Consider the following 27,383-nt stretch of genomic DNA (forward strand, 5'->3'; position numbering starts at 1 on the left):
AGGTATCACTGTTTTTCAGGCTTTTTTGAAAAAAGAAAACTTCAACTGAGCACGTCGGAGGCTGTCAGTCAAGCACCTGCCAGTTCGTCTGCGATCATCCCGACACGTGTCGCAGGTTGTTTATGAACACTTTTCGTGGAGATGACGTGAAGGTGTTTCCATAAATAAGGATGGAAAAGAAAATATGATTAAATTGTATTTTTCTTGGTCCTGAAGTTAAATGTGTGACTTACACCGTAAAGTACGTCGCACCAGCTGTCTATGGACTTTTATTTTCGCCATCTTAAAGCGGATTCTGAGAGATTAGTTTTGGTTCCCGGTTCTGATGGATTAAGACCGATATGAGGCTTTCAGACCCTTTGGACCATTTTGGATCCAGCAGTTAAAGTCTTCTTCACTGTTTCTGTCACATACAGCATCTCCGGTCTCACCACTGTCTTGTCCACCTTTCCTTTCTTTCTGGCTGATATTCGTCCATCTCAAAAAACCTCGGACACTTTTCTCCACCTGCTTGAACCCATTTCTTTACCTCTTTTCCACACTCCCCATGGCTCCGGACTGTTGACCCTAAGAACTTGAAGTCCTCCAACTTCTTGATCTCCACTCCCTGTAGCCTCAGGATCCAGCAGTTAAATTATATTTTAAAAAAGGCTTCCTCTCACACTCTGTCCATAAATCTTCCCCTGCATATGACCTGACCATCTCAGTCTGGCTTCTCTGACCATCTCTCCAAAACATCTAACATGTGCTGTGCCTCTGATAGACTCATGGTGAACTTATTTTTGCCAGAACCCATGTCAGACATCGCTCCCATATCCTGACTATTGATCGATTATCAGTTGATGACGGCAGCAAGTGAACATTTAGTCCTCATAGTTTATGAGCTCAGAGCACAAGTATGAGGACGTGAGTGATTTAACAGGTTAAATAGCGACGTCCAAAAGAACCTGGCATCATCCAAGACCTTTTTCGAGGTGTTTCAGTTATTGATCGTTGATTCTGACAGAAGGTGAGAACAACTGAGATCCAGCGACCTGTGGCCTCAAAATCCCTCGCAGTACCGATCTTGGCCACTAGAGGGCAGCACCGCGTAGCTGCTGCCACGGAAAACCAAACACCGGCGAAGAAGAAGAAGAAGAAGAAGCCGCCGTACCACAAGGAATAGATTTTTAGCATTTGTGATCCCTCCTAAATATAAACTATGAACAAAAAGAAGAAACAATAAAAAAAACCCGCAATTTCGTTAACGTGTTCTATATAGGTACGTTGAGCTTTTTATCTCACAATTACAGTAAAGTCAGGTGAATGCACTTTGCCATGCTAGCTAACATGCTAAAGGAGCTGTCGTTCTGAAATTTCAGTTTTCTGACGCTTTCAATCGTACAAATAAACCGCCAGTCGCAACCAGCCAAAGTGATTTATAAATATTTAGAAATTAATTACACCGAAGGCTCATCGAGGTTATTCCCCAATAGGTTAAGTCGGCTTTCTCGGCGAAGCAACCTGAACATGATGGCTAGCGTTCATTGTAACTTGGTAGCATCTCCGAACAGGCAAACACATGTCTGGACTCACGCTTGATTCTTCTGTTAAAGAAAATCAAAATATAAATGTATTAGAAAATAGACAATCCATTGTCCACTTCCGATCAGGCTTTTGCAGCGCGTAACCACAGCGATGTTGCCGGTTTTTGTTCAACCTAAGCCAAACTTACTGAAAAAAACTCCTCGCCTTTACATGTTTATTCGCACAATTACACGTGTGTCATGAAAACGCGAAAGTTTAAACACATAGTAAGTGATTCAGCGTGAATCCAGTATATTCACAGTGCTTACAATATCTTCCCTTTAGTACTTTGACCGTAGTTTACTGTTTGGAAACAGCGCTTTCCAACTGCTCCCTGTGTTGCGTTTACGGTCGCTGACGGGTGTCGGACATATGAGTGTTGGACCATGAGTGTCTTTGCCCGCCAGGTGCTCACAGAGGCCCGCCAGGATGTACGCCGTGCACCGGCAAGCACACACGCCCACTGCTGTGGAGTTTTCTGTCTACTGCAATTTCATCTCCAGCAAGGAGAAGAACCTGGTGGTGGCGGGAACATCTCAGCTCTTTGTCTACAGGATCATCCACGACGTGGAGGTGAGGCAGACCTCGGTGTGTTAGAGGGAGAAACGGAAAGCGGCTCATTTTCTATCTCACACTTGTTTTGTCGTTGCAGAGCACGTCAAAAAATGAGAAGACCTCAGGTATGTCCACGCTTTGTGTCTACTATAGGGAATCATGTTTGTCGGGGCAATTAGAATAATTACAAGAAGCTTTTTAAACATCGTTTTTCTCCAGATGTGCAAAAATAATATGGGTGTTAGGATTCATTGTTCCATTTTTCCACATCAGCCAGTGTCAGTAAACCTGATCTTTAAATAAACCATTTGAACGATCCACTTTTTTCCTATTTTATTTTTTATTTTTTTGTAGAACAATGTGGGGATTCTCTCAGCTTTGTGTCATTTCTTGCTCATCTTTTCTCTTCGGGCGCAATAAGCATTTACCGAAGGAATAGGAATGGGGACTCTGCTGGAAAAAACAAGTGAAATCTCCTTGATTTCTTCTTATTTTGATGCAAAAGGAAATCCTAACACACGATTTTAGATGATATAAGATATTTCGACGCATCGCCCGGTCCGACTTCACCCCACTGCTCCGTTATAGATGGCAAGTCTCGCAAGGAGAAGCTGGAACAGGTGGCGTCCTTTTCCCTCTTCGGGAACGTGATGTCCATGGCCAGCGTGCAGCTGGTGGGAGCCAGCAGAGACGCCCTCCTCCTCAGCTTCAAGGACGCCAAGGTGCCCGAATTTATCCCGGAGAATGGTTTTAAGATGGCAAGACCGGATTATAACTGACCTCCGCTCGTGTTTGTGCTCCGTCCAGCTGTCGGTGGTGGAGTACGACCCCGGGACGCACGACCTCAAGACCCTTTCTCTTCATTATTTCGAGGAGCCGGAGCTCAGAGTGCGTATCAAGAAAAAAAAAAAAACCACGTAGCATCTTCGCAGCGCCTCGCTAATAAACACGTTCCCCTCCTCAGGACGGATTTGTCCAGAACGTGCACATCCCCATTGTGCGCGTGGATCCGGAGAACCGCTGCGCCGTGATGCTCATCTACGGCACCAAGCTGGTGGTGCTGCCGTTCCGGAAGGACACGCTGACCGACGAGCAGGAGGGCGGAGTCGGAGAGGGGTGAGGTTGAGCCGGTTTCCCTCCGCATGAATCAACCTGTTTCCGCTTGGCCTTCATCGGCGTCCCTTTCGCCCGCAGGCCCAAATCCAGCTTCTTGCCCAGCTACATCATCGACGTGCGCGAGCTGGACGAGAAGCTGCTCAACATCATCGACATGAAGTTCCTCCACGGCTACTACGAGCCCACGCTGCTCATCCTGTTCGAGCCCAACCAGACGTGGCCGGGGTCAGTCCCGCCGCCTCTCGGGTCGTCACGGTAACAAGCTACCCCGCTCAACCGCGCGATGTGTGTCCTCGCCAGGCGGGTGGCGGTGCGTCAGGACACCTGCAGCATCGTGGCCATTTCCCTCAACATCATGCAGAAGGTCCACCCCGTCATCTGGTCTCTCAGTAACCTGCCCTTCGACTGCACGCAGGTCATGGCCGTCCCGAAACCCATCGGTGAGCTCCCCCTCGCGCGTCGGGACTCGTCTCGGACTCCGAACGCCCCCGGGTTTAATCGCGTCGAACGTCCCCCCCCCCCCCCCCCAGGTGGCGTGGTGGTTTTCGCCGTGAACTCGCTGCTGTATCTGAACCAGAGCGTCCCGCCGTACGGAGTGTCGCTCAACTCCCAGACCGCCGGGACCACGGCGTTCCCTCTGCGTACGTCCCCAATCCCGCAAACTCGCCCGATCGCGGCTCGCCGTTTCCCCGCGCTTCTCGTCTCACCCGACGCGGTTTTCGCTTCCCCAGGCATTCAGGAGGAAGTGAAAATCACGCTGGATTGTTCCCAGTCGGACTTCATCGCCTACGACAAGATGGTCATCTCCCTGAAAGGAGGAGAAATGTGAGTGGTCGCCGGTAGAGCGAAAGCCGGCGGCGTCCCGAGCGCTGATTGCCGCCCTGCTGTGTTGCAGTTACGTGCTGACCCTCATCACGGACGGCATGAGGAGCGTCCGCGCGTTTCACTTCGACAAAGCGGCCGCCAGCGTCCTGACGACCTGCGTAAGCTCCGCCTCCGCAAAGGGATCGGGGTTCCGCTCGAACTACCCGTTGAAAAAAATCGATCAGAAAAGACGCCATCCGCTCGTTCTCCCCTCCTCCAGATGGTTACCATGGAGCCCGGCTACCTTTTCCTGGGCTCACGTCTCGGCAACTCCCTGCTCCTGAAGTACACGGAGAAGCTGCAGGAGACGCCGCTGGAGGAGGGCAAAGACAAGCAGGAGAAGGAAAAGGAGAAGGAGAAGGAGAAGGAGAAACAGGTAGTTTTTATCGCCCGGTGAGCTTGTCGGTGAGTCGTGAGCCAAACCTCCGCGCTTAACTTCCAGGAGGAGCCGCCGAGCAAGAAGAAGCGAGTGGAATCCAGCAGCAACTGGACCGGTGAGTTCCGACCGCCGTTCCCGTCCCCGCAGCTTCTTACGCCGCTTCTAACGCCGCCGCCGTGTTGGTCCGACAGACGAGGTGGACGAGATCGAGGTGTACGGGAGCGAAGCCCAGTCCGGCACCCAGCTGGCCACCTACTCCTTCGAGGTAGATCATGTTCGAGGTAGGCGATGTTCTCGCCTCGGCTCCGGCGCTCACCGTCTCCTCCCGCAGGTGTGCGACAGCATCCTGAACATCGGGCCGTGTGCGAACGCCTCCATGGGAGAACCCGCCTTTCTGTCCGAGGAGGTGAGGACGCCCGACGCGCACCTGTTTTTAGCCGCCGTGCACGATCACCTTCACCGATCCCTCGCTTACAGTTTCAGAGCAACCCCGAGCCCGACCTGGAGGTGGTGGTGTGTTCAGGCTTCGGCAAGAACGGCGCCCTTTCCGTGCTGCAGGTATTTGCGCCCGGGCGCGTGCACGGGGGAAGCCGCTATCGGCGCGTCGGCCGTGTTTCTGAACGTGCCCGCTTGTGGTTTGCGCGTCACCAGAGGAGCATCCGGCCTCAGGTGGTCACCACGTTCGAGCTGCCGGGCTGCAGCGACATGTGGACGGTCATCTCGAGTGAAGTGAAGGAAGACAAGAAGGTAGGTTTTTGCGTTATCGCCGGAACTGTCACTCGCGTCGAGCGGAAATAAAATACCAGTCGGAGACGCGTCACCGTCGTGAGGTTTCTGAAAAGGTTTCTACGTCTTTTCCCCCGGCAGGCCGCGAAAAACGAGGAGTCGGCGGACGGGTGCGAGACGGAGACGGGCGAGGACGGCGAGGAGGCGGAAAAGGACAAGGAGGAGAAAGAGAAGGAGAAGGAAGAGGAGGAGGAGGCGGGGGAAGAGGAGGAGGAGGAGGAGAAGACGACGGAGCCCCCGCTGGAGGACGACACCAAGAAGCACGGCTTCCTCATTCTGAGCCGGGACGATTCCACCATGGTGGGGAAAGCGCAGCCGGATGTGTGCGCGTTTGCGTTTGAAAAAGCGAACCCTCCCTCCCCCCTTCGTGTCGCCCCGCAGATCCTGCAGACCGGCCAGGAGATCATGGAGCTGGACACCAGCGGCTTCGCCACCCAGGGCCCCACCGTGTTCGCCGGGAACATCGGCGAAAACAAATACATCATCCAAGTGTCCCCGATGGGCATCCGGCTCCTGGAAGGAGGTGCGGTCGCGGCGGATTAGCGAGTTAGCGCGCCGCCGCTCCCCCCGACACACGGCTGACCCGTGGATCTGTGCTTGCAGTCACCCAGCTGCACTTCATCCCCGTGGACCTGGGCTCGCCCATCGTGCACTGCTCGGTGGCCGACCCCTACGTGGTCATCATGACCGCCGAGGGCGTCGTCACCATGTTCGTGCTGAAGATCGACTCCTACATGGGGAAGACGCACCGCCTGGCCCTGCAGAAGCCGCAGATCCCCGCTGTGAGTATCGCGGGCGTCCTGTCCGATACGGCTGCAGGGAGATCGACCTAATTAAGAAAAAAAAAAAAAAAAAACACAACAAAATACCAAATCGGCAGTTCTTTTCTCTGTGTAAGATAAGATAGAAACACATCATGGATAGTTTAACTCCATAAACTACATTTGGCTATAAACTACATTTCCCACAATTCATGCCAATCCTGTTACCTGCCAAGTGATGGCATCGATGATCCACGTCGGTGCCGTTTTTATGGGTTTATTCCCAGTAAATTCCTAAAATAATCACGTGTGGCGCAAACGTTAGTAGTGGTTTATTTCTCTGAAAATGGGATTTTTTTTTTGCCGGACGCTGCGGCGCAGCAATCCCGCGTGATCACGCTGTGCGCGTACCGGGACGTGAGCGGCATGTTCACCACGGAAAACCGCGTGAGCTGCTCCGTGCGGGAGGACACCAACGCCAGGAACCCGTCCGAGACCGAGACCATCATCCACGACCTCAGGTAAGACGAGCCAAGACGCCGCCCGCCGCCCGCGTCCGCTCTCCCTCGCCCGTTGACGGCGTCCTAAATCCGCAGTAACGCGGTGGACGACGAGGAGGAAATGCTGTACGGGGACTCGGGTGCCAGCGCCGCCTCGGCGAAGGAGGAAACCAGCAGAGCCTCCGCGGCGCCGCTGCCGACCGCCGGCGACGGGTCATCGGTCAAGTCGGAGCCCACTCATTGGTGCATGATCATCCGGGAGAACGGCGTCATGGAGGTCAGGAGGTCACGGCGGCGGAAGGACAGCACGCGCGGAGTGTTTCCCACGTGAACGTTTTTTTTTGTTTCCTGGACAGATTTACCAGCTGCCCGACTGGAGGCTGGTGTTTTTGGTGAAGAACTTCCCGGTCGGCCAGAGGGTCCTGGTGGACAGCTCCTCCGGCCAGTCGGCCGCTCAGGGCGAGGGGAAAAAGGAGGAAGTGACCCGGCAGGGAGAGATCCCATTGGTCAAGGAGGTGACTTTGGTATCCCTGGGCAACAACCGCAGCAGGCCGTATCTACTGGTGGGTTTAGCTCCTCCGTGTTGCCTTCGGCGACCGTCGGCCCGGGTTGAGACCGCGTGTGTTTTTTTGCGACGCAGGTCCACGTGGAGCAGGAGCTTCTGATCTACGAGGCCTTCCCGTACGACCAGCAGCAGCCGCAGAACAACCTGAAAGTGCGCTTCAAGAAGGTAGGATTCTAAAAGACCAACCCCGCCCCCCCCCCCCCCCCACAAAAAAAAAAACCCCAACGACAAATCCGCGTCTCAAAGAGCGGGACCGTTTGCCGCGCAGGTCCCTCACAACATCAACTTCAGGGAAAAGAAAGCCAAGCTGAAGAAAGACAAGAAGGCGGACGGCGTCGCCGACGAGGCTGCGGGGAAGAGTCGGATCACCAGGTTCCGGTACTTCGAAGACATCTCCGGCTACTCGGGGGTAAGGAGGACTTCCGAAGGGGAAAAGCTGAGGCGAGGCGCCCGCGTTCCCCCATCGCGTGACCTTCCCCGCCGCCGCAGGTCTTCATCTGCGGACCTTCTCCCCACTGGATGCTGGTGACGTCCCGCGGAGCTCTCAGGCTTCACCCCATGACCATCGACGGCTCCATCGAGTCCTTCTCCCCGTTCCACAACATCAACTGCCCAAAGGGCTTCCTCTACTTCAACAAGCAGGTAGGCATCAGGCTGGAGAAGGGAAAAAGAGAAAAGGAGGACACAGGAACTCACCTGTGTGTGTGTGTGTGTGTGTGTGTGTGTGTGTGTCTGCAGGGCGAGCTGAGGATCAGCGTCCTGCCCACCTACCTGTCCTACGACGCCCCGTGGCCCGTGAGGAAAATCCCACTGAGGTGCACCGTCCATTACGTCTCCTACCACGTGGAATCCAAGGTGAGGCTGCACACACACACACACACACACACACACACACACACATCTTCACATTCAGTCAATGATTTGTTTTTTTTCACTTGGAGCTCTTTGAAAAGGGCTCAAGTTCAAATGCTAATGTTGATTAGCGAGTTAGCTTTGGGTGTGATGCGTCCTCCAATCAGGTGTACGCCGTGTGCACCAGCGTCAAGGAGCCGTGCACGCGCATCCCCAGGATGACGGGAGAGGAGAAGGAGTACGAGATCATAGAACGAGGTCAGACACACACACACACACACACATTTGATTTCATTTATTGGTTTATTAGGACAGTGTACAATTACATTAAGCACAGAGATGTTTGTACCAGATTGTAGCTCATAGGTAATTTCCATCTGTAGTCCTGGGAAAACAAATGTAAACAAATGTAAAACTGTACAAATAGACAATAAAATAGCTATACAATATATAAACAGGCAATAAAATAAGTATTTTGCAAATTGAAAGTGCAATGTATAATGTGATGTAATGTTGTGACATTATTAGTTTGGTGATCTGGGGGCAAAATACCCGTCTGGTATCATTATTGTGAGCATGTTTGCTGCTCCAGAATCCAATTTTTGACGGCACGTGTAAAGGTGTAAACATCACTTGTGTTCTTTAGATTGTCTGGAAGCCCATTCCGTTCTTTGATGGCTTTTTAAGAAAAGGCAGATTGAGAAAAGGCAGACTTTCTTTTAGGCACATTGCAGTCTCCTCTAGACACCGACACCATGAGTTGAGAGCGAGGCTGGATGCACACACACACACACACACACACACATGCACACGTTGAGCCGTGGCCTCTGTGTCGCCCCGCAGATGAGCGCTACATCAATCCCCAGCAGGAGAAGTTCTCCATCCAGCTCATCTCACCGGTCAGCTGGGAGGCCATTCCAAACACACGGTGACGCCGGCGTCCCTCCTCCATCCGCAAATCCGAAAAAAAAAAAAAAAAAAAAAAAATCTCCGGTTCTCATTTCTCCCCGCTCGTCTGGATTTGTGCACGTCAGGATTGACCTGGAGGAGTGGGAGCACGTGACCTGCATGAAGACGGTGGCGCTGCGGAGCCAGGAGACGGTGTCCGGGCTGAAGGGCTACGTGGCGGCGGGGACGTGCTTGATGCAAGGGGAGGAGGTCACCTGCAGGGGCCGGGTGAGAGGCGCCGGAGCGCGCTCGCCGTCGGTCGGCGCGCGGCCGTCGTGCCGCGCCGGTGTAACGACGGTTTGGCTTCTCGCGCTCTAGATTTTGATCCTGGACGTGATCGAGGTGGTTCCGGAGCCCGGTCAGCCGCTCACCAAGAACAAGTTCAAGGTTCTGTACGAGAAGGAGCAGAAAGGCCCGGTGACGGCGCTCTGTCACTGCAACGGGTACCTGGTGTCGGCCATCGGACAGAAGGTCTCCGCCGCCGCCTCCCGACCCGCCCCAAAGGCGTGACGCCCGCGTGACGCCCGTGTGCTCTGGTGCCGCCGCAGATCTTCCTGTGGGTCCTGAAGGACAACGACCTGACGGGCATGGCCTTCATCGACACCCAGCTCTACATCCACCAGATGTTCAGCATCAAGAACTTCATCCTGGCCGCCGACCTGATGAAGAGCATCTCGCTGCTGCGCTACCAGGAGGAGAGCAAGACGCTGTCGCTGGTCAGCAGGGTGAGGAAGAGACGTCACGGCAACAAACTGAATATTGATTAGAGCACACGGGCGAGTGTCGATCGGCTTTTTCTTCCCTCCCGGCTCAGGATGCGAAGCCGCTGGAGGTTTACAGCATCGAGTTCATGGTGGACAACAACCAGCTGGGCTTTCTGGGTAAAACACCCGAATCCTCCTCGCCGGGACACGCCACGGCGGCGCGGTGAAATATCCGTAGATCTCAAAACGTCTGTTTATTTCCAGTGTCTGATCGTGACAAGAACCTCTACGTATACATGTATCTGCCTGAGGGTGAGTTCTGCTCGCGGGATCCTTCACACACACACACACACACACACACACACACACACCCTCATGTGTAACGAGTGCCTGCGCACACAGCTAAAGAGAGCTTCGGCGGGATGCGGCTGCTGCGGCGAGCCGACTTCAACGTGGGCGCTCACATTAACACCTTCTGGCGGATGCCGTGCCGAGGAGCCCTGGACGCCGGCACCAAGAAATCCCTGACGTGGGACAACAAGCACATCACCTGGTTCGGTGGGTGGACGGGACGCCGCACGTCGCTTTCTATCTTTCCGTTTCGCCTTCCGTGGCGTTTCCGCTCATTCATCCAATCACACGCGGAGGATCCGAGAAAGCACACTTCTTTTTTTCAACGTCCGGGTTTATTCACAGCAAACAAACATCTCTATCAAAACCCGTGTGATCAGATTTACAAGCATCATCCCGAAATCCTTGAATCAGCGCTGGCTCTTGTTGGTTGTTTCCATAGCGACGCTGGACGGCGGCGTGGGTTTGCTCCTGCCGATGCAAGAGAAGACGTACCGCCGGCTGCTGATGTTGCAGAACGCGCTCACCACCATGCTGCCGCATCACGCCGGCCTCAACCCCAAGGCTTTCAGGTTCGTGGCGGCGTCACGCTCGCCGCCGGTCACGTGACGCCGTCCTGACTTCCTCTCCTCCTCCTCCTCGCCCCCCCGCAGGATGCTGCACAGCGACAGGCGAGGCCTGCAGAACGCCGTGCGCAACATCCTGGACGGCGAGCTGCTCAACAAGTACCTGTACCTCAGCACGATGGAGCGCAGCGAGCTGGCCAAGAAGATCGGCACCACCCAGGACATCGTACGTAATCAGACGGGACGCCGTTTCGGCCCGGCGCCCCGAGATTTCGACTCTAATCCCGCCCCCTTTTTCCGTTCCAGATCCTGGATGATCTTCTGGAGATCGACAGAGTAACCGCTCATTTCTGAGCCACAACGCGGGATTAGTGTTTTATAGCGCGAGCGGGGCCCGAATCATGCGGCGGGATGCCGTCACCTCGAATTCAGCCTCTCGATCACGTCTGTTCACTTTTCACCACGTGGTCACGTTGATTCTAGAGCTCTGTGATTCATGTTTTTGTATTTGTTCGTCAACAAACGCCCATCCTTTTTTTTCTTAAGATACTTTTTTTGTATAAAAACAAAAACAGTAAATCTAATTACAAAAAAAAAAAAGTCTGATTTTCTTTTCTGTATTGAACTCAACATGATTTCGATGTTAAAAAAGGAGGTAGAACATTTGATTACCACAGCTAAATATATATTTTTTAAATAAACAACCAGTTAGATGGTTCTGATTTGCTCTGCTAAAGGGACGATTTGTTAGCGTCTGAACCAACTAGTGCGGCTCTCGTGTTGTAATGCCACGTTGTTCCTGAGGAGGCGATAGCGAGTCCACGCATCCGGGTCTTTCCTTCACCTGCCGCAGGTGAGCAAACACGTCTTTGCTTCGGCTGTTATTCGTTTTTTAATCCCCGCCCCCCTGCCGGAAGACCAAACACTACATCGGATTAATTTGCCTCATTATTCCGCGAATGTCTATCGATCGGCGGCTCACAGTTGTGGTCGATGGCGATGAACAAGTGGGCGGGGCTTGCTAACGCCAAGATAGTAGAAGCTACATTAGCCAACGGCGTATGGAGCTCGTATGGAGGTATCAGTGTCTTGAAGAACCAGAGCTATATTTTGCACCAGTGCGAGTTCAGAGATTTGTTCACATTATCGGCCGTTTCGCGTTGTCGGAGTGGCCGATCTTTTCCGGTTCGTCGGTCAGCTTGGAGGCCTTGCACCAGAACCGTTTCTTCTTCTATTTTGTTAATGGAGATATATACTGTTCCAAAAAAATAAAGGGAACACTTGAACAACACAATGTAACTCCATGTCAATCACACTTGTGTGAAATCATAGTGTCCACTCAGGAAGCAACACCGATTCATTTTGACTTGTTTTAAGGATATTACATCAAAGCTGGATCAGCCTGGAGTTTGTTTTTACACTTTAATTTGGAGTGTGATTCCTAATCCAGACCTCCATGGGTTGATACAATTGATTTCCATTGATCATTTTTGTGTGATTTTGTTGGCAGCACATTCAACTGTGTAAAGAGCAAAGTACTTCATAAGAATATTTCATTCATTTAGATCTAGGATGTGTTTTTCAAGTGTTCCCTTTATTTTTTTGAGCAGTGTATTTCGGAGCCGTGTCGAACGATCTTTCATTCCCGACGGAAGAGTGCGTCGGGTTGTTGTTTATCGTGAAGCAGCTTCGTAAAGTAAAACGAAATTCCTTCACTGTCTCCGGTACGATCACGTTGCAAACTAAATACTGTCGTGCAGATTTCAGTACAATTGTGCATTCGGCTTTAAAATCAAAAGATCTTCCCACGAATATAAAAAGGTCTTTTTTTTTTTTTTTTTTTTGGCCTCCTGGAGGTCAGCTGATGGTTTGTTGCTCCGGCAGCGGCGGCGGCCGGGTGTTACCGTGGGGACGAGAGTTCCCCGGTTCAGAGGTAGGGTGGCGTTGGCTACCGCAGGTACTCGTACGTATCCGCGTCCACGGAGACCAGCCCGAAGTACATCAGCACGTTGAGGAGGGAACGCGTCGCGCTCATCATCAGCATCTCCGACCTGAGGGGAGTTTTCTTGTAGGCGCTTCCACTGACAAAAAGGAACAAACTCAAAGGGGGGGGCGACGCCACGGCCTCACCTCAACGCCACTTCAAACTTCAGGCTCTCCCACGTCGTCCGCACCCAGCGCACCACCCAGAACCTGTGGAGGACGCCGCCGCCGCTCTCCGCCTGGATCTTCCCCCAGCACCGCACTGCGCTGAGGGTCGCACGGCAAACAAAACCGCAGCGCTGACTGACCGGCCTTGCACACGACGCCGCTCCCGTGTTTGCGCGGCGCAACCTTGACGGCCGCGCCCCTCACCTTTTGGCCATGACGAAGTAGCGGTCCACCGGCGCCCCCAGGCCGATGTTGATGCTGCGGACGGTGTTGATGTTCCGGAAGACGAGCAGCATCGGCCTCGGCATGGCCTTCAGCACCCGCATGATGCTATCGAAGCGGTGGATGGCCATCTGACGCATGTACTTGGTCTCCTCTCGGCTCAGGACGTTGGACAGGCCCAGCTCGCGCATGTTGATTGGCCGCTGCAGCAGCATCTCGCAGAACAGGAAGTACTCTGCGCAGAAAAGTGTGTGTTGGCGGCGGGAACGAAAAACACGGTAAGCTGACGTTGCCTCACCTTTGACCCCCAGGGCGGTGGAGTACTTCTGCATCGCCGCCTCGTCCCTCAGGACGATGGACCTCCACAGTTTACAAAGCGCCGCTCTGTCTCTGAGGTCAAAGGTCAAAGTGAGGGGAGAGGCTTTTAGCTTTTTTAGCTTTTTTTTTTTTTTTTTTTTAGCTTTTAGCCTCACCCTCCACTGAGGAACTGGTACAAGCCGTGGTCCAGGAGCACCAGTTGGGCCTTGTGATCCGGGCCCGGCCTCACCAGGACTGAGAAGACAAAAGGTTTCCCGGTTAGCGGGGACGCTCGATGCCGCTCGGGCTCCGCCATCCCTCAGGAGGACCTCACCGTTCCCCGGGTGGGGGTCGGCGTGGATGAAACCCGTGTAGAAGATCTGCTCGGCGAAGGCTCGGATCATTTTATCCGCCGTCTGAAAAGACAAAACAGCTCAGAGGCGACCTCCGACCCCTGCGGGGAGGGGCGGGACACGGGAGGTCGGCGTGCGCTCACGTCTTTCAAACTGAGCCCTTGTCTTCTGATTTCTTCCACGTTGTTGATCTTGCAGCCGTCGCAGAACTGGGCCGTCAGCACGCGCTGGCGGGAGAGAGGGAAACGGTGACGGGCAGGTGGCGGGCGCCGTCGGACACGAACGCACGGGAAGCACGTCCGTCCTCGGGGCTCACCTTGCTGGTCTGCTCCCAGAAGACTTTGGGCACCACGATGAAGTCGAAGTGTTTGAGGTCCTCGGCGCAGCGCTCTGAGTTCCTGGCCTCGTTCTCGAAGTCCAGCTCCTGGGCCAGGGTCCCCTTCAGGTCCTGGACGGCAACCGAGACCCGTCAGCGCGGCGCCGTCTCTGCCCGCCGATAAAGACACGGGGCCGCGTTCTGACCTGGAGAACCCATCGGAACCCGAAGCTGGGGTGCATGGCCTTCACGATGTCCAGCAGGATCTCCAGCGTCCGGATGTCTCCGTCGAAGCGATCCCTCAGGTCGATGTACTGAACCTGAGGCCGACAGTCGCGTTCGCGGGCGTCACCCGGTTTCCTTCGAGTCAAACCTCGGCGGGAAAGAAACGTCGGGGCTCACCTTCACGGCGACGGCGGTCCCGTCCGGCAGCTCGGCCTTGTGGACCTGCGCCAGGCTGGCGGCGGCGATGGGCTCGTAGTCAAACGTCCTGTAAAGCTCCAGCGGGCTTTTCTGGAAGTCTTCCTGGAAAAGGGCGTCCACCTGACGCCGGCGCAAACACAAATCTGAGAGGCGGCCTCAGGTGGATACTCTCCTTCCCTGCCTGCCTGCCTGCCGTGGGAAGTCTCACCTCCTTGTACCTCCGGTTCAGCGCCTTGTCCTCCAGGACCTGCAGGGTGCGGATGTACTCGGGCGGCAGCAGGTGGTTGAAGGAGCACAGGCCCTGGCCCAGCTTGATGTAGATGCCGCCGTTGAGCACGGCTCCGTCCACCATGTGCTGCGCGGCTCTCTGATGGCACGCCGACATGCCGGACAGGTAGGATGGGCTGCTCTGGCATTGGGGGGAAGGGCAGGGAGGCGTGAGGGAACCATTAGAGGGCCCGAGGGCGGCGTGTCATCAAAACGTTAAGGTTTCCTTTCCTACCATTCATGTCCCTCGTTCTGATTCGATTGACTTCGTAACAAATACAATCGTAATAATAACAGCAATATATCTGTTTATTATTTATTCACAATAATTAATTCTACAAATTTTCTGGCATTTTTTTACCGAGTCATTTTCTACATGCTTTGGTTCTTTTTTTTTTGGAGCAATTTCTTGGTCATTTTTTTTCTCCCAACCCTTTGTTAATCTGGTATTTTTAAACCACACACTCTTCCGATAGCCGCGGGTCCGGAGGTCGGGCTGTTAACTTACCTCATCCAGACCCCGAAGGGTCACGTTTGAGGTCCACCAGTAATCCAGCGAGATGAACAGTCCCACGGACAGAGATCTGACGGCACAAATTCACAGGCTTTTGTTTCCAGAAAAGAGAGGGAAGAAAAACCCGATGTTTCCAACGAGGTGAACGTGTCGGACAGAGACGCACCTGCAGAAGCGACCCACTCCTTCGATCACGATCCTCATCTTCCTCCTCTCTCTGGCATCGGACGCGGCGTACTTCACTCCCGCCGCCACAGGAGCGCCGACGCAGACGCCGACGAGTGCCTTCCATATCAGACCCCTGCGCTTCCCCTCCCTGGAGACAGAAGAAAACCCCGTGTGGTCAAAGAGGTGCCATCACTTCTGCGGACGGCGGTGGCTGCACTCTGTACCTGAGCGAGCCGGCGGATGAGCTCGTGCGGAGCGACGACGATGATCTCTGGATGGGATGCAGACAAAACCTCACCTGAGGAGAAAAAAAAAAAAGACACATTTGCAGGACTATGGAAATACTTCAACAAGAATCCTGGTTGATCGACCTTGTTTTCTCATGCAAATGAAAATCCTGGCTGACAGTTGCTACGGATTAAAGTACAAATAGTTTTCTCATCAGTGCATAACCGAGACCTACTGAGTGTGTGAGATAATAGTGGGATGTCTAAATCAAGGCCAGTACGACCGGTCAAAGTACTCTCTGCATTATTTTTGTTTTGCTGTCTGTATCTGAGGGACAAAGTGTCTCCACGGCTGACGAATCTAGCAGGGATGTCAGGGACCTGAGAGATCAGCCATCGACCTCTAGTCACTCCAAACACACATGATGACTCACAGAGGAGGAGCTGCTTGTTGTGATCCCACCTAAGTGACTAATGATAAACTATACCCTAGTTATACCACTATATTACACCTTATGGCGACCTTCACACTAGTTACACATTCAGTTAAGAGTTAATCAATGACGCACAGTTAGATTTCCATTCATTCCAGTCACTAACTTTAGTATCTTCGAAATTTACACATAGCCATTATTAGTCTTAACTGCTATCACCACCGGCTAGCTTCTGGCTAACCTAAGTTATGCGCTGCCAAGCTAGCGGTTATTATCATTCCGAGCCGGGAAAGGCGAGTAAAAGTGGGTCAGCTACCGCTCTGGACGTCCCCCTTGTCATGTCCCCTTCTTCGGTGTTGTCCCGCGTCACGCCGGTGGATGTATTTCCCGAGTGTTTTCCCCTTCTGGGAGTAGATCCCCACCGCTGGACGCTCACCCAGCGGACCTCCGAGGCTCCCCACTGACATTAGCATGTCCGTCCGGCCGCTTACGGATGCAGCCGAAGAATACGGCCCGGCGAAAAAAAACTCAAGATAATTCTCCCCCTTACACTTCCGGTTTCGCTTGTTTTTCTTTCACTTTGATTATAATCGAGTGTCCTGGGTGCATCCTTTCCTGTCGGGTTGGATCGGGCAAAGCGAACGGTTGAGGAGCAAATATTTGTAAATAAAAACAATTTATTCTTTTTTTTCTTCCCATGAACTGGTGATATCAAAAGTATCTGTTATGGATGCTTGCATTTATTGATTTATTTAGTATCCAATGATTTTGCACATTGGTTTGTGTGTGCAATTTTCATTTTAAAGACCAAACAACCAGTAGATTCATCCATTTTCCCTAAAAGAAGCCTCCCCAAGACCTTGAGTGGAAGATAAACGGCATAGTTGAATGAATGAATGGCTGAATGGATGAATGGATGAAATGCTACTAGGCTTTCGGAGAGGCAGGGAACTATTTGACGGTGCACTACTCTCTGATGAGAGGAAATGCGTCATTAGCATTTAGTCAGAACTGACACCAGTTTGTTTTCTTCTTCTTCTCTCAGCTCAAATCTCAGGGGTTAATTATTGCTCCCTGAGCACACAAAAGTCTAAAATACAGCTAACTCTCCTGGTTTGACCTGAAAACAACAGCATGTCAATATGAGGCCCCTGGAGGCCGCAACCCCCCCTGGGTGGTTGTTGGTCCATCCATTTGATCACATCTTTGCAATCATGAAAACAGACTGATTGTGTCACAAGAGATGTTGAAAACTTATCTCCAGGTTACACGATCTTGCATCAGGTAACCCTCCCCATGCAAATTCTCCTCGGACGTCAGTGGATGTGGAAAACATCCTGTGATGATGCAGTCTGACCATTTTTTGGAGATGACGAAATATCGATTGCAGTGCTGCATTTTAAGAATCCCAATCAAATTTGGCAGGATTTTTTTTTTCATAATAAGTGGATGATTTATTGCTAACGTTTGAATGACAGCTCGCAAAAATATCCAGTTTGAATGTGTCGGTCATGTTAAGGAAGCTTCCTGTTAATTTTCCAGTAAGTTTGCACTCAACTATTCAGATTCCTGATAGTTTCCAGTCAAATTCTCTGACAATGTGTCACTATTTTTTAGCCTTCTCGTTATGGATGCTCAACAAATTACCGTAGCGGGAATGCTATCGCAAAACAATTCAGAACTGAAGCAATGATGTCATAAAGTAGCCACAGTGACGTCACAAAAGGGGAGCACGAGACACGGACATTTTCACACATTTATTTTGACAAATACGTTTTTTTTTTAATGAAATAAGTTTCTTCCTAAAATGTTTTGATGTTTAGCAGTCTTTTCTAGATTTAGCGTTTTATTTTGAAAACACCATCAGATTTTTAATCTGTCTGGCCGCGCGCTCACCGGAAGCTGTAGTGAGTCGCGTCGCCGCAGTGTTGCGCTTTCCTGTTTACGGGCGGGAAGAGTGAACGGAGCTCACTGACGAAGCTACTCCGCTAAAACCGCACCGCATTTTTGCGGGATTGCACGTCTGGCTGATTTCAATGGACCCCTGGCTCACGGTGCACAAGCTCTGAAGGGACCTACAACCGTTAGCGACAGGGATTTAAGCGGAGGCAGATGGAGGATCCTGCTGCGGTTACTGGCGGCGGCGATGCAGCGGCGGCGGCGGCGGCGGCGACGACGGGCCCCGCGGTGCAGGTGGCGGATATTCGCTGGCCGGCCGGGACTCTCCCGCTCCGTCTGCTGGAATGGAAAGTCAAGCCCGGGTCGCTCGTCAATGTGGACTCCGTGCTAGCGCTCTGCGCCCCCATCGCAGAGGAGAAGGCTACGGAGGCGACCAGGCTGCCCGAGAGGAAAGTGAAGTCGGACCGTGCCGGAGTAGTCAAGGAGCTTTGCTGTCAACTTGGACAAGTCATCCCCCCGGGGTGAGTGCCCGCGCAGCCCCAGCTAGCAGTCCCGGACTCCGACAGACAGGTCTAAAACACGCCGGCTGCACTCCGGATTCCGCTTTACCCGCTGCAGACCTCACCCGCAGTGTTATGCTAGCTGGCTAACGAGCTAACCTTGCTAAGCATGGGCGCTAATCCAACGTTAGCTTGTTTGCTAGCAGGCGGCGCCAAGCTAGCCAAAATGATAAGCAGCCCTCGCAAACGCTTTCAAAATAAAAAAAAACATTGTTTTACTCCGCGGCTTTATTTCGGACTGAAACCAGCCCCAAGCTCCCTGGCGGCCACGGAAACGAGTCACGGGGCGATCCCTAACCCGCTGTCCCACTAATCTCACTCCTATGTTGGACAACTCGGAGTGGCGCGAACAGCTGTATTGTGCACAGGTTTTTATTTTGAAAGGGAACCCAGCGGAAGTGCGACCTCATGTTGTCTGACTTGACGAAGCTGCTCCGCGTGGACAAGTGTGTACATGATGAGCAGGGTGACTGCTCATCGTGGACACGACTACCTGGTGGTCCACGCTCACCTGTTTGATTTCCAGCCCAAACATTTATATCTATATTATCATGCGCCTCTCTGTCATTTGGATGAATTTTGGGCTCTTTTGGCGAGATAAATACACGTGCTACTTACCCCTAAAACCAGCTGCACTGAGACAACTGGAGTTTGCATAATGTTCCTTGCAATCATTAGTTATTTGTAGAAATTAATCCAATGCAAATGCTGTGTGTGATCACAATGTTCACAATTGATGCCGTGTTGTGTAAAAGAATAGCTTGTAGAATATATTTAAGCGCTATTTCAACACTGACTTCATTGCAAACTAGCAGATGAATTCCTGCGTCACAAAAGTGTTAAAGACGCAAAATGGTAGTCCAGGCACTTTTTATCTCAAGTCTTCATTAAAAGTGTGATTCTAAGGCCTTACTGTACATAAATCTTTGTTTGTGATCATATTTTTCATGTCGTTAGCAGTCCAATCAAGTCAGGATCCCCCGCTGAAGCTCAAAACTTGGAAATCAGACACTTGAATTTGCCACAAAACGGGAGAGAAGTGCTTTTAAATGGTGTAAAAAAAAAAAAATAGCAGGAGGTGAAAGTGTCTTTGTTTGTTTGTTCCAGGGGCGTCATCGTCAGAGTAGAAGAGTGCTGCCACCCCATCGTGATGAAGGGTTTGTGCGCCGAATGCGGTCAAGACCTGACACAGTGAGTAAACATCCACCCTCCGTTTCAGAGCACGGGGCTCGTTGCCATGGAAATCAGACGAGGAACGGCGGCGAAGTTCGCTGCGGAGGAAGAGGGACGGCCCCGACAAACGCCACTTGTTATTTTCATTCTGCCCGCCTCGTTCGAAAGATAATCACAGTGTCTCCCGAGTGAAACTTTCCGCCACGCCTGGTTCTTCCCGCGCCTCATTTATTCCCATTTTCACTGATCATTTTTAGTCATTAAGATACTTTTTGGTGATATATTCCAACACTCGTCAATTTGAAAAGTTGCGACTTGTCAGTTTGGAGTTACTAACTTCCCCCCTTCCCCGCCAGGCTGCAGGGCACCAACGGAAACCAGCAGACTCCGATCTCCACGGCAACGGTCTCCATGGTGCACAGCGTGCCCGAGCTGATGGTCAGCTCGGAGGTGAGTCACTTGAAGGAGGGACCTGGTCAGCGAGACACACACACACAGGGCCGTTCGCAAACTATGTTAAAAAAAAATTTTAAAACGGAAATCAGTGTCTGTTTTAATAGATGTTAATGTGTGTGTAAAAAAATTATGTTATACAAGTTTAATTCAAGTTTGGGGAGGTCTGCTTGGAAGAAATGCATAACCGAGTGTAGAGAGTGAACGCTGTGTCCAGAAATTCAACTACATCATATCTGGAACGGCGTCTGTAGTTTGGACTTTTACATTTATTTTATTTATTTGTTTTTTGTTTTTTTATGTGTTTGTTCTTGATGCGCTTCACGAGATTTATGTTTTCTTTTTAAAAATATATTCTTTGGAGCATTTTTGGTCTAATATACACATTTTTTTTCCTCTTTTTTTTTTTTTTTAAACTCAATTCCAACTTTATCAAAGGTGTCAGTTTCAATATGATTCTCACTTAATAGAAAATCAAGGTCTAGAGGAATTTAGTTGATGTCAGAGAGGAGGATACGGAGAATAAGGTTAGATGGAGAAGGTTGATTTGCTGCGGCGACCCCTGAAGGGAAAAGAAGAACATCAAGTAAATCATCGATCGTCGATCAATATCGTGGATATCGATTAGTATATTCCGCATCGCCGTTTAGCAGGTGAATACCCTAGAAGAACTTTCTAATCAGTGAAAACTGATGAGCTCCTTTTTGCAATCAGAGACTGGAATCGCGAAACGACTCGCAGAAGGAATCCTAGTAATAAAAGCGAATTGTTTTTTATAAACGCGAAGAAGATGGCGGGTTTGAATGTTTCTCTCTTTCCTCTCTGCCGCCGGATGCCTCGCCGTCAGCAAGCGGAGCAGCTGGGCAGGGAGGACCAGCAGAGGCTTCACCGCAACAGGAAGCTGGTGCTGATGGTGGACCTGGACCAGACGCTGATCCACACCACCGAGCAGCACTGCCAGCGCATGTCCAATAAGGTCAGCGCCGCCGCCGTTCTCATCTGAAATCGAACATGCAGACCGGCAATGAAGGGAATCGGATTCTCGGATTCTAACGCCGGCATCTCTTCCCCCTGCAGGGTATCTTCCACTTCCAGCTGGGCCGCGGGGAGCCCATGCTCCACACGCGGCTGCGGCCGCACTGCATGGAGTTCCTGGAGAAGATCGCCAAACTCTACGAGCTGCACGTCTTCACGTTCGGGAGCCGTCTCTATGCACACACCATCGCAGGTGAGGACGCCGCCGCCTGTCCTGCCTGCGCCGCACGCCAGCGGCCAGTAGGGGGAACCGTCCCCACAGGATTTCGCCCTTCCGGACGAGGTTCCGGCAGATTCTGTACTCAAAGTCCTGACATCTTTCTTCCCTTTTAAAAAAAATCACTTGATAAATTCGACAACGCTTGAAGGTTCCGTCTGCTTCGGTAAACCTGGAAATAGCATAACTCGTTTCCAGGTTTGTGCCGAATGAGAGAAATCAAAGGAGAAGCGTTCAGGAAAATGTTGTAAACCTGAAAAGGACTGTGTTTTCTTTTTTTAAATCTTGCGATGAATCAATAATCGATTGATCCTTGGACGCACCTCCGTCATGAGAAGCTCTGTTGTGCCGGGAAAGATGCGGGAAACAGCAAACATGTTACTTTTACACACACACACACACCTGGTCGTGGTGCTGGACGCTGAGTGGGAGTCCCGCCGAACCCTCAGGTTTGGCAACATTATTTAATACGGTGTCTTTCTCCGAAAACGCGCAAAAAGAAAATGAGAATAACATGGTGATGTGTGAAGAGAACGGCTACGTGGATGGCAGTTGCAGCTAACGCCGCTCCTTACAGGAAGTGGTTTTCCAAGTGTGTGTGTGCATGTGTGTGTGTGTGTGTGCACACTAAAAGTAGATATTACAATAAATGCAATGTTGTCTTTGCCTGTGGACATTTGATTCCCAAGTGGGAAATGGCCTCGTTGCAAGGGTTAAGTGTGTGTCATGGAGGCGGTGCCTCTTTAGCATTTGAGCTACGGCCCCTCATCAGTGTGTAGGAGAGCAGGTCCTGGTCTAGAACTGTGTCCACACACACACACACACACAGGACCCTGCATGTTTCATTGCTTTTGAATTGGACGAGGAACCGCCCTCTCCGCGGCTCTCCGAGAAACGCAGACCCGGAAAAAGGAGAGACTCGCGGGACCGTTTCCAGTCGGCTTCCTAACGAGGCCAAAATTAAACTTTTAAATGCACCCGGCGAAGTTTTTACGTCGGGTGTCCGAGAGCGGGAGAGTGACGCCGACCCCTCCTCTCTTCCAGGCTTCCTGGACCCCGAGAAGAAGCTCTTCTCCCACCGTATCCTCTCCAGGGACGAGTGCATCGACCCCTTATCCAAGACGGGGAATCTGAGGTGAGCGTCGGATGGCAGCAGCGGCTCTGCCTCCTCTTCCCCCCCCCCCCCCCCCTCGCCCAGCTCGGATGAACACTGGCCGCGTTTGTTTTCAAAACAGCTCGTACGTTTTTTTTTTTGTTTTGTTTTTTTTTTTCGGCGTCCCAAGTCGTGCACAGGTTTCTGGGCCAGGAAAACACAGACTGACACGATTGCATGATTTCCCCTCCTGAGACTAGAAAGTTGTTCTTTGTCAAGAATATTTAATTCCCCTGGCCGTTCTGGGATCACTGATAAAGAGAATAAGTGAGGGCTTGGAGTGTTATGTAGGTTTGTACGGGAGGAAAAATGCCCCTCTATTATTATTCATCTCATTAAAATTAAAGTTATTTGCCCGGTAGCCCCCCTTAGCAGGCCTCTAGCGGGTTTCTGTTGCTAATTTGGTTTTTAGCATTAGCACACGTGCATTAGCACATCGACGGCAAGATAAGAAGGGACGCATTGTTGTTTTTACCACAAACAAAAAAGAAAGAGGCAAAAAGCGGATACAAGTGGTCAAGAAAAAGCACTTCCTTATTTGTTCCTAATTTTGTGACGTTTTCCTTTAACTAATTTCTCATTCTTGTTCAGATGTTCCTTCTCGTGTAATTTATTCCATTAAATTATCTTTTTTTTTTTTTTTTGCAGAATTTTGGCTTTTTTATGGATAAGTCCGAGCAATTATATTTATCATCATTTTTTTATCTTTTAAGCTGATAATTTGGAAAATTGACTTATTGCGCCTTCCCATTGATTGAAAACCCAAGTTAATTAACACTGATGGGGGAAATAAAGGGATTTCTTAGCAAATTATAAATGCGAAACTCATAAGCGAAGAACGGCGGGGCGGAAAAATAAAACCCGACAGTGAAATTGAAGTCGCTGGCATTCACGGCGGCAGAGGTCGAAAAACAAAAACAAAGAAATCTCCGCACTCCTGCAGAGAACGGCGTCGGTCAGTGTTTATCCGAGCGCGCAGCATCCGTGCGCCGGACTCTTTGTCAACAAGCTGGTTTTGTTTTTCGTTGTGTGTGTTTTTTTTTGCTAGTGTCTTGTGCATGATTCTCCTGACAGGAATCTTTTCCCCTGTGGGGATTCCATGGTCTGCATAATTGATGACCGGGAGGATGTGTGGACGTTTGCACCTAACCTCATCACTGTGAAGAAATACATCTACTTTCAGGGCACCGGAGACATCAACGCTCCGCCGGGGTCGCGGGAAGCCCAGCTGGCTAAGAAAGGTACGCCGGGCGGGTGTTTCCATAGCCGGGATGATAAATATCCGTAATAAATTCAAATTTTGGAGTGAGATACAAGGCCGTTTTGGACGATCCCAACGTCTGAGAGCCCTGTCCTCTGAAATCTGTGAAAAAAGGCTAGAAACTGTTTCTTTGAACCTGCAAACAGAATTTTGGTCCAAATGTATGAAATTCAGCCACCTTTGTTGAGTTAGTTTAGTTAAGTGAGCCTATTTTTGTCTTTTCAGCATTAATAAATGACAATAGATACACTTACAACATTCATTATTCATCCATATAAAAATCCCCAAATAACTTTACCTCGACTGGCTAAAGCCTTAGCTTATTTTGGCTCCCCTTCTTCTCACATCAACCGCTTTTAGAACTGAAGAGATGAATTAAAGTGTACACGCAAACACACACAAAGCAGATTACGAGCACTCCCACTGGTGTTCATAATTCGGTTTTAAATTTTTAATCATATTATCGTGTGTTTAAAGCCTGCCTTTCTTTTTCCCCCTCGCTAACCATCTGCAGCGTCTTCACAGAAACGACGGCGGGGGAATTCTCAAGGGAAAGTTTTGCTAGCCTGAATGACGTTGCGTACTAATTTTGCGAAAGGGCTTTTCATTTTTATTAAACGAAACCAGCCATTTAGCGAGCGACTTATTTGTGTACAATTTGGTTTATTTTGCCGCGTTTCAAAGGCAAGCGAGCCAAGCAGTCGCTAACCCGTATCTGCATTTCAGCTAGCGGCTAATGTCAGGCGGCGGTTATCTCGTTTCTGCATTTTGAGCTGACAGCTAGCGGCTAATGTCAGGCAGCGGTTTAAACATCTGCAGCCGCGCTCCGATGTCGAGTTAATAATAACGTCGAGTTTACGCGCTCCAGGTTGCATCGACGCTCAGCGGACTTGTTCGACCGCGTCTGAGCTTCCCCTTTTTTTCTTAAGTTAATGTTTGCCGGCGGCGGCGTGACATCGAAGCCTCCTGCGCTGAAGTTACTCGGCGAGCCCCGGGGGGGAACTCCCGACTCCGCAAGGCACTGCGAAACGCTCGGAGGGTTTTTTTTTTCCTCTAATCAGATCGCGAATAATGGGTTCGTGTGGAAACAGGCCGTAATTATCAGCGGCAGCGTTACTCTCTCCCTGATTTGTGAGAGGAGAGACGACGTCGGGGAAGAAGTTTATCATCGCGTACGTTCCGGGTTTAATGGCCGTCCTGATTAGGAACGGGAGATCTCAGCGCATCAGCATCAAACTTTATTCCGGGGCCTCCGGTGGCGTTGATAAGACCGGATGTGTAATTCGATGGGACTGACGGCGTACTCGCGTCACGTCCCTAATCTCGCCGCTACTTTATCGACGAGGATGGGGGGAAACTATCCGACTGGTGTTTGACATTTTAACCGTATAGCAGACGTGCAGGAGCGTCCTAATCCCATGGGAATCAACTTGGCAGATTTATCATCTCCGCCGCCTTTCAGCGGCAAAACCTGTGTGTCGACAGTCGATGTTCGCAGCCGGTGCCGGAAAGCTGAGTTTTATTGGTTGCGTGCTTTAGCTTGTTATTAAATTTGCTCAAATATGCATTCAAAATCCCCCATTGAAATGAATTGAAATGCTATTAATCCATTCATACCCTTTTATTGGAGTAAAAATAACAAATAACGTGAAAAATAAAAAAAGATACATAACACTATTTACCTTGAAGATTGGATAAAGATGTCGGCAGCTATGTGAGAAACAGTCAGAGGAGATTTGGGGAGCTTTTCGTTTGGTGTATTCGTTTCGCTAATTTAACTTTACCATCATTTCCGGACTATTGAGCATACATGAATATAAGCCGCACCGGCTATAAATGAATAAATGTGTACCTATATAGGCCTCACTGGTCTATAAGTTGTAACATTAGCTATTTACACAGAAACAACTGGTAACATCCACAAATACGCACTGGAAATGAATTTTTCTGAACAGTGCCTGTTACTAGGTTGATGAAAAGTTTAATAATAATAAACACAAGGAAAATTCCATCCATTTTCTATCCCCGCTTTGTCCCACTCCAGCTCACTAAAACTATTAAAGTTGTCGTCTTCGGTGAAGGCCTCAGAATTTCATGGTAATTTCATCGGTCCGATGTGACGGGGAAAAATGTTTTTGTGGCGTGAAGCTCGCGAGCCTCCAGAAATCCATAAATTAGCCGCATTGTTGTTTTAACTAGTGTTCAAAGTGTGTGGGGAAATGATGGTATTCGCTACACGCTTCATGCTACATTGGAATGCACGCTTTGCAAAATAAGTTTAGCGATACGCACCGAATCCTCGCAAATGTCCCCCTGCCGTCTGGCAGATGATGCTCTCGGTCGCGATATCTCGCCAACAACAACTTTTCCATCTTTTCGCGCACATTTCGGGTTTTTCCATGAGTTTCAGTTGCGCACCGGTCCGTTTTTAAACGCCTCTTCACCGAGAGCGGCGGCCACGTTGGTGTCGAACGCTCGCAAAAACTCCACCGGGCACCCGCCAGTCAAGGTTATACCGTGAAACTTAAAAAGCGCTTCTTTCTGTGTTACTGCGTCCCCGCACAGGTCGGCCGCCGGACGGCGCGGACGCCGTCGGGCCTCACGGCGACGACGAGCAAAACAACGGCCTCAGGAAAAAAGCGAAGGGCCGCGGCGTTTCCGGCAAAGAGGAGCCCACGGCCGCGCAGTCTTCTCAGGGAGTAGCAGCGAACGAAAGGACACGTCCCTCGGGGGTGGACGAGGAGGAGGAGGGGGAGGAAGGGGCTCCAGACAAAGGGGAGCCGGAGTCGGCGGAGGCTCCCGCGGTCGACAGTGACCGGAGCGCCAAGGAGGACAACGACAGGACTCGAGAGGAGCGGGACTGCGCTAACTCCTCGGCGCCGAGCCACCGGTCCAACAATCTGGACTTTGACCTTTCCAGCGACAGCGACAACGACTCCAGCGCAGGGAGGCCCCAGCCCTCGGAGAGCGACGGCGAAGGTAAGTTCCGCCGAGCCGAGAAACCGGGGCTCGGAGGGACGCCGAGCGGCGAAGAGGAGAAGAGGAAGGAGTCGGACGCCGAAGCTCCCTGCGAAGGGGAAAGCGAGCCGTCGGGAGTCGTCCTCCCCGATCCGGAGCTGGGTAACGGCTGCCCGGACCGGAGGGAGCCGGAGACCGAGTCCCAGAACAGCGAGCAGTCCGGCGTGACCACGGGGGAGGAGCTGCTGGACCAGAGCATGGAGGACGAGGAGGAGGACGAGGAGGAGGAGGCCGACCACGACCAGGACGATCACCTCATCTACCTGGAGGAGGTGCTGGAGCGGATCCACGCCGAGTATTACGCCCGCTACGAGGCCTACCAGAAAAAGGAGGCGCCCGGCACGCCGGACATCCGCAAGATCGTCCCGGAGCTGAAGGGCAAGACTCTGGAGGGCGCCACCATCGTGTTCAGCGGCCTCTACCCCGCCAACTACCCCATGGAGAGGACTCGCGAGTACTACCACGCCAAGGCCCTGGGGGCCAGGATCAGCAAGAACCTGGTCCTCAGCAACCAGGACACCAGCTGGACCACCCATCTCATCGCAGCTCGAGCCGGTATGTACATCCAGGGACTCTGTCAGATGCTAATGTTTTTAGCGCTCGCTAACTCGCGCAGGGTCCCATGGTACAATCCAACAGGGGACTTGATAACCAGCGTTCCCGACTTACCGTATTTTCCGGGCTATAAGCCGCACCCACTTCATTTTAAAATATTTTTTTTAAACATAT

At 51.3% G+C, this 27,383-nt stretch overlaps 3 protein-coding genes across 11 annotated transcripts in view; 2 read left to right on the forward strand and 1 right to left on the reverse strand.

Moving 5' to 3' along the window:
- Nucleotides 1-1,033: 1,033 nt before the first annotated feature.
- Nucleotides 1,034-11,113, forward strand: cpsf1 (cleavage and polyadenylation specific factor 1). 4 transcript variants are annotated; one of them, XM_086171664.1, is made up of 38 exons: nt 1,035-1,261; nt 1,974-2,139; nt 2,219-2,246; nt 2,710-2,843; nt 2,929-3,009; nt 3,086-3,237; nt 3,316-3,462; nt 3,538-3,677; nt 3,768-3,878; nt 3,969-4,062; nt 4,133-4,220; nt 4,322-4,477; nt 4,544-4,595; nt 4,672-4,745; nt 4,812-4,886; nt 4,958-5,038; nt 5,132-5,227; nt 5,348-5,566; nt 5,648-5,789; nt 5,870-6,048; nt 6,409-6,548; nt 6,624-6,804; nt 6,884-7,090; nt 7,168-7,257; nt 7,361-7,501; nt 7,582-7,734; nt 7,831-7,947; nt 8,112-8,202; nt 8,788-8,872; nt 8,979-9,120; nt 9,211-9,363; nt 9,441-9,617; nt 9,707-9,773; nt 9,861-9,908; nt 9,999-10,154; nt 10,390-10,519; nt 10,601-10,739; nt 10,820-11,113. In XM_086171664.1, exons 2-38 carry the CDS (start codon nt 1,996-1,998, stop codon nt 10,865-10,867), a joined length of 4,458 nt encoding a protein of 1,485 aa, XP_086027790.1. In that variant the 5' UTR covers nt 1,035-1,261; nt 1,974-1,995; the 3' UTR covers nt 10,868-11,113. The 4 variants fall into 4 exon arrangements, with proteins under 4 accessions (XP_086027788.1, XP_086027790.1, XP_086027787.1 ...); XM_086171662.1 differs by having other exon boundaries at nt 1,034-1,261; nt 5,348-5,789; XM_086171663.1 differs by having other exon boundaries at nt 1,039-1,261; nt 10,601-11,113.
- Nucleotides 10,264-16,387, reverse strand: adck5 (aarF domain containing kinase 5). Of its 5 annotated transcripts, none has more exons than XM_086171668.1 (15): nt 16,202-16,387; nt 15,449-15,522; nt 15,223-15,372; nt 15,051-15,126; nt 14,484-14,684; nt 14,255-14,395; nt 14,059-14,172; nt 13,853-13,984; nt 13,680-13,763; nt 13,518-13,599; nt 13,360-13,438; nt 13,185-13,276; nt 12,869-13,121; nt 12,644-12,763; nt 10,264-12,564 (listed from the first exon to the last, which is right to left on the reverse strand). In XM_086171668.1, exons 1-15 carry the CDS (start codon nt 16,223-16,225, stop codon nt 12,462-12,464), a joined length of 1,725 nt encoding a protein of 574 aa, XP_086027794.1. In that variant the 5' UTR covers nt 16,226-16,387; the 3' UTR covers nt 10,264-12,461. The 5 variants fall into 5 exon arrangements, with proteins under 5 accessions (XP_086027794.1, XP_086027796.1, XP_086027792.1 ...); XM_086171670.1 differs by having other exon boundaries at nt 14,484-14,679; nt 16,202-16,356; XM_086171666.1 differs by having other exon boundaries at nt 12,869-13,276; nt 16,202-16,386.
- Nucleotides 16,388-17,830: 1,443 nt separating this feature from the next.
- Nucleotides 17,831-27,383, forward strand: part of ctdp1 (CTD (carboxy-terminal domain, RNA polymerase II, polypeptide A) phosphatase, subunit 1) — a 50,872-nt gene continuing 41,319 nt past the window's right edge. For both annotated transcript variants that reach the window (XR_015108063.1, XM_086171753.1), the window contains exons 1-8: nt 17,831-18,305; nt 19,452-19,535; nt 19,874-19,967; nt 20,818-20,946; nt 21,048-21,198; nt 22,267-22,357; nt 23,450-23,616; nt 26,202-27,209. Coding sequence is in view for 1 of the 2 variants with exons in the window: in XM_086171753.1 (XP_086027879.1) it covers nt 17,998-18,305; nt 19,452-19,535; nt 19,874-19,967; nt 20,818-20,946; nt 21,048-21,198; nt 22,267-22,357; nt 23,450-23,616; nt 26,202-27,209 (2,032 nt within the window). In the remaining variant the exon portion in view is untranslated. The remainder of the gene's footprint in view (nt 18,306-19,451; nt 19,536-19,873; nt 19,968-20,817; nt 20,947-21,047; nt 21,199-22,266; nt 22,358-23,449; nt 23,617-26,201; nt 27,210-27,383) is intronic.

Source organism: Fistularia commersonii, chromosome 24 (genome assembly GCF_037954325.1).
Source record: "Fistularia commersonii isolate RoL2024-O1a breed Wild chromosome 24, RoL_Fcom_v1.0, whole genome shotgun sequence".
In the NCBI taxonomy this organism is placed as follows: Eukaryota; Metazoa; Chordata; class Actinopteri; order Syngnathiformes; family Fistulariidae; genus Fistularia; species Fistularia commersonii.